At 43.4% G+C, this 5,717-nt stretch overlaps 1 protein-coding gene across 1 annotated transcript; it reads left to right on the top strand.

The window, feature by feature from the left end:
- Window positions 1–3,531: 3,531 nt before the first annotated feature.
- Window positions 3,532–4,924, top strand: szl (sizzled; the record flags this gene model as incomplete). Its single annotated transcript, XM_079500859.1, has 4 exons — window positions 3,532–3,818; window positions 4,012–4,178; window positions 4,300–4,392; window positions 4,517–4,924. The coding sequence occupies 4 exons, from the start codon at window positions 3,532–3,534 to the stop codon at window positions 4,825–4,827; spliced, it is 858 nt and encodes a 285-aa protein (XP_079356985.1). The 3' UTR covers window positions 4,828–4,924.
- Window positions 4,925–5,717: the final 793 nt, after the last annotated feature.

Raw genomic sequence — 5,717 nt, forward strand, 5'->3', positions numbered from 1 at the left:
TTTGATTACATCATGTTATTAAACTGATGTGCTTGGCTACACAGATACTTTTTTAAGACCAATACATGTTCCTGTACAACACTGAAGTAGCAAAAATAGCAGATCTAAAACGTGCCACGATGTCCTGTGTTTTGAGCTTGTAGATCTGCTGTTCTTGCTATTTGAAAAGTAACAGTTTTAAACATGAGGTTTCCACCTGACTGCAACGATATATTATGCCAGAGCAGTTACACTGTTCATTTGTCAAGAAGGGTAGGTAATGATGTTGAAATTATTTGGCTAAAAATATAAAAATTCCTGGAACTATAGCAAGTAATCAAACTGCCACACAATCTGTCTGATTCATAGCCAGGGAGTTGATTCATTACATCAGTGGTTCTCAAAGTGGGATCCGGGGAGCACCACGGGTCCTTGCGTGTGTCCCCATAGATAGATGTGTTAATACAGCATCTCACTAATTTTAACCACTTTATCCATGTTATACGTTGGCTATAGATATATCATGGTGCGGTCGTTCTCAAACGTTCTCAGTCACTCATCAAATCATGAGTGACTGATGCCCAGCCAGTGTCTACACTCCTCTGTGTGGAGGCACCGTCTGCCTAACACGGCCCATGTGACAATTGAGTGGGACAGTCAGCCCTGCTGGAGCCCTGCAGGGGGGGGGTCCAATCTGTAGAAGTCAATGACCGTCTAATGGGCACGGAGGAGACAGCTTTTATCTGTATGTTATGCTGCCAGGTAGGCCATCGACCCCCCCCCCCCCCCCCCCCCAACACACACTCACTCTGTATGTGTTTATACCAGTGGTTCTCATCATTTTAATTTCACAGGCCCCGATAACTCTGAGTGTACAGATGTTATCGAGTTAAATACCCTGTAAGGCTCCATTTGAAACCAGTTAAATACCCTGTAAGGCTCCATTTGGAACCACTTCAAGGAAACCCTGAGGGTCCCTGTCCTAAATCCCACACTGCTGAGAACCAGCGTTACACTTGTCCCAATTTCTGTTGGTGGAGACGGTCTATGTCTCAGTATGAATTGAATTGTCCTCATTACATGGCATTTAGCTCAATTGCATGTTCTTTGTGTTTTTGAAGATAAGCCCAATGCATTTACAGCATTAAGAGCTTTTTTTTAGCACACAGTTGTCATCCCATGTACAGTGTAGAATTGTACACTGCACAGTTTGCCATCATAATCACTAATGTAGTACACATTTTTCATCAAGTTCATAGGTCATCATTGCAGGTCCTTTTTAGAGATGAGTGGTTCCCAAGCGGTGCAAACCTCTGGTTTGCTGTGAAAAAAGTCTGGCCGTCCTGTGGGATTTTGTAACAACACCATTATTGGCATTGCATCAATACAATTGAAAACCACTTCGATCCCCCAGACACGCACACACTAAGCTCAATGCATCAAGTTTTATAGGTAGGGTTCGGGCAGACCATACATTACCAAGACAAACACAACGTCTACAAGGCGGCATTAAGCCCAGCAAAAGCCCCCCACTGGGTTGCCGGCAGGGGGAGCTTGTTATATGTGTGGGGCCCCATTGTTCTCCCAAATTGGTCTGTGACACTAATTGCTCAGTTAGACCCCTAGCCTATCTGGCTGTCCCTCGTCTGTCCTGGCCAGAGCCAGCCTCTACTCATCATAACTAGGCTGTAAAACATTGGAGGGTCCTTGTTGGTTGGCTGGCTGAGTGATAGTATTGGAGACACGGGCTGGGAGTTAGAAGGGAGGATATGATGAGAGGGGCCAGTCAGACTGGGCTCCAGCCAAACCAACAGCTAGGCTGGCGGCTGGAATAGAGACCTGATTCAATTTGTGAGAGAGCCCTCAGGCACAAGCCCCAAGATACACATCTCTGCCTGGAGACACTACAACCTCCCCTTGTAAGAGTGTCTGACTGCTTCTTACACACTTTACCAATGCCTGGATTTACACGTTTTAATATGATTAGTCTGTTAAATTAAATATAGTTATAGTGACACTAAGGAAATTAATGAGTGGATTTTTTTTTTAAATAAATCTGAATCCGAATTGCTATTGCCACTTTGTATTTGTTGTACATAGGAGAAACATAGTGACGTGCAGTTGATGCATTACCAGCAGTTGATTTCAACCTACTGAATAACTAAATATGGCTGACGATGCCTACCTTTCTATTTGGTGTGCCAGCATAAAGGACCGTTCACACTGAGCACTAACTATAAATGTTATACTTATATACTTTTAAAAATCGTTAAATAAGTGGATGGCAAAGTTCACACCAACTATTAAAGAAATATAATACTTAACGTTATTTACATTACTTTATTTGTTTATTCAACGGATTCGAACACATTTTATACAAAATATAAAAAACATACAAGAAACAAAGACTACAAAAAGTACAAATAGAAACGGTTATAGTTATAATGCTCAGTGTGAGCTGCCCTTAATACAGATACTTTTGGGACACAAAGGAAGGAGCTGCCGGCTTCAGTGCTGCATATCTGCCAATCCAAGTTTACAATAATGTTTATTTTGAACAAGCTGAGCCTGTAACATTTAGCATGTGGATCTGAGTGTGTTATTGGCATATCAAAGCCAGGAGACACACTGCTCTGCTAATGAGAGCGAGGGGCTCTGATGAGTTCTCTTTTGAAGAACCCCCCTCCAATTTGTAAGTAGGGACATGAAAGAGCTGAGCGATATGGAGGAGACTGGCTGTCTAAACACACCTTTTCTCCAAAGCCTATGTTGATCTAGAAAAGACATACCATATCATTGATTTTCTATTCTCCTAATCTCACTGCAGGAGTTGTTTTTACTTTTGCCTCTCTAAGTCATTCTGAGATTTTATTCACACCTAAAGAGTCAGAACAAGTCAAACTATGGCTTGACATTTTTGAGTTTGGATAGGAATTCTTTCCATTTGTGCTCTCATTTACAAAATGCTGTACCCCCACCAACTGCATATATATACTTCCCCCATTTTTTAATTATATTTTGACACTTTGACATCGCTCTGGCAATGTAAACGTATGTTTTCTCATGCCAATAAAGCTCCTTTGAATTGAATTGATTGAATACAATTATGGTGCAAATATTCTTTGGCAAAGAATGAACTCACCTTTCTTTTTAAAGATTTGTGTAAACCATATAACAAAGTATCACTGCAGTCACTCTGGAGCCTGACATAAATGCATGAAAATGTAAATTCTCATGGTTGGGCTGCACTGTAATCTAGTGAAAGCTGGTGGCTTGCCCATTGTCCCTCCACCCACCCTGCATAATATACACCATGCCCCCCCCCCCCCCCCTGTCTGCAGTCATCACAAAACAAAGCCGTCTCAGCGTCTTTGATAGGTACTTGATAACAGACTAACTGACTGATGGGGCTGGCTGGCCTCTGATGGGGCTGGCTGGCCTTGCCCTATATAAAGGGCCAAGACAGCCAGAGTGAGAGTATTCATTCATTCCCCTGCAAGCAACAGCCTCAGCAGAACTACCTCCAGCACTACCAGGACTTTGACCATTAGAATGACTGTGTTCTCCTTCACCGTGGTGGCTCTCTTGGCACTGGCATGCCCGTCGATGGCCTTTGACATGGGCCAGTCGACCCGCTGCGTCCCCATCCCGGACCAGATGAAGATCTGTAAGGACGTGGGCTACTCTGAGATGCGGCTGCCCAACTTGCTGGGCCACAGCAATGTGGAGCTCGAGGTGGTCCCCCGCTCAGAGGACTGGAGGCCCCTTCTGCAGAGCGGCTGTCACCCCCAGGCTCAGGAATTCATATGCTCCCTCATCGCTCCGGTCTGCCTTGACACGTAAGGACATTTCTAGTTCTACCCTTGCATTTGTTTGCTCTGTTCCTTTTATTTCTTATCTCATCACTGTGGATTCCAGCTTCCCTCCAAACTGGTGGGGAGCTGAAATCCAAGCCTGCCATTTCATTTAAGTTTGTGCACTTTAATTATCCGTTACTCGATGTCTGACGGTTGCACAATTATCTCATTCCAGGTTTATCCAGCCATGCCGCAATTTGTGTGTGGCAGTGAGGGACAGCTGTGCCCCTGTGCTGGCCTGCCAGGGTCACGCCTGGCCTGAGGTCCTCAACTGTGACCGCTTCCCTGCCCAGGAAGATACGTGTCTATCCCCCCATCCAAAACTCAGCCATTTTCCCAAAGGTATGTTTGTGACATGTACATTTAATTTAAGATTTTCAAGACGATATTTAAGATGAACACCATATTCTGCTCATAATTATCACCTCCACTAAAGTTATCTTATGCTTTCTCTCTTTTACAGATTTACCAAAACCTGCATGTCAAAATTGCCCAGAGGTGGTTAATTCCCCTGCAAAGAAAACTGTTCTGGATGCCTTGTGTCAGCATGACTTCGGTAAGCCCCACTGCAATCTATGATTTATAACAATGCTATTTTTTTGCGCATGTATTTATGAATATATTTGATGTATGAAATAACATCCTCGATCAAGTCACTCACTCCTCTTTTCTCTCTGCAGCGGTGAGCGCCAAGCTGTATCGCCGTCGCCAGCCAATGGGAGACCCGGAGTTTGAGATCGACGGCCGTGTGGAGTTCATCCGCCAGGGTCCCCTGCTCCCCTACGACACTCGGCATCTCCTGCAGCAGTGGCTGCTCATCAACCTGCGCTGTGCCGACACCCTGGTGCGCCCCGGACGGACACAGCTCTACCTGCTCACCGGCAGCGTGCAGCATGACGGCAGCGTGGTTCTCACCCGCCTGTTCCCTTGGCACAAGAAGGACGCCAACATCACTGTGGCCACCAGGAAATGGAGGCACCATAGATGCTGAATGGAGTAGTAATGACAAAAGATTAAGAAGCTGTGAATCTGCACATGTTGTGAAGTGACAGAGTCACACAACAATGGACTTGAGTCAAAAGTCAAGAAGATGATTAGATATGAGCATGTTGTGGACTTTGGTGGTCAGTTTATTTGTGAACTAGATTAGAGTGGAGATTCAGGGTATAATAGGAAGAGCTGGACTCAGACAAAGATACCCTCTGCTGCCATCTGTGGCTCACTTACAGTATCGCACCTCTGCTCCGAGGTATTGGAGTCAATGCACTAAAGATTTGTACATAGTAATGTAAACTATTTTAAATAATTTATTATATGTGGCTTGTGCATAGTTCTGTATTTATGAGTGTCTGTTGATTTTATAGGATGATAATAAATTTATATTTACTCTTAATATGTCTCCAATGTTTATTTTATTTACATAATTATTGCGTGGCCATGGTAGTCAATAATCGATACATCATTAGCCATATGGCCTCTGCCCATGGACCAGTCAGTCACATAAATTAATCACAGTTAGGTTATGTAGGTTCAGCTACAAGAGTCTTAATATTTTTCACTTTATTGCCACTACAATAAGCAGTGACAATAACGATTCACTAAAGATAATGAATGAATGAACATAAATATTTTTCAATGAACATAAATAGGAGAAAAGTAGCCATATATAAAGTGGTTAACAGAGTGGGCACATTGTGACATGGGGAGGGACAACTTTACCTATTCTCAACATTACCTCAATGCTTCATTTAGTGATAGCGAATTCATTAGACATGGGTGTTATTCGTTAAAATTAAGTTTGACCATTAATATAGCTACAGTGAGGATGTGTAGACAATGGGGATCCATTTCACACCATCACTAACTAGAACAGGCATTATG

This window comes from Electrona antarctica, assembly GCF_951216825.1.
Source record: "Electrona antarctica genome assembly, chromosome: 5".
NCBI classification, from domain to species: domain Eukaryota; kingdom Metazoa; phylum Chordata; class Actinopteri; order Myctophiformes; family Myctophidae; genus Electrona; species Electrona antarctica.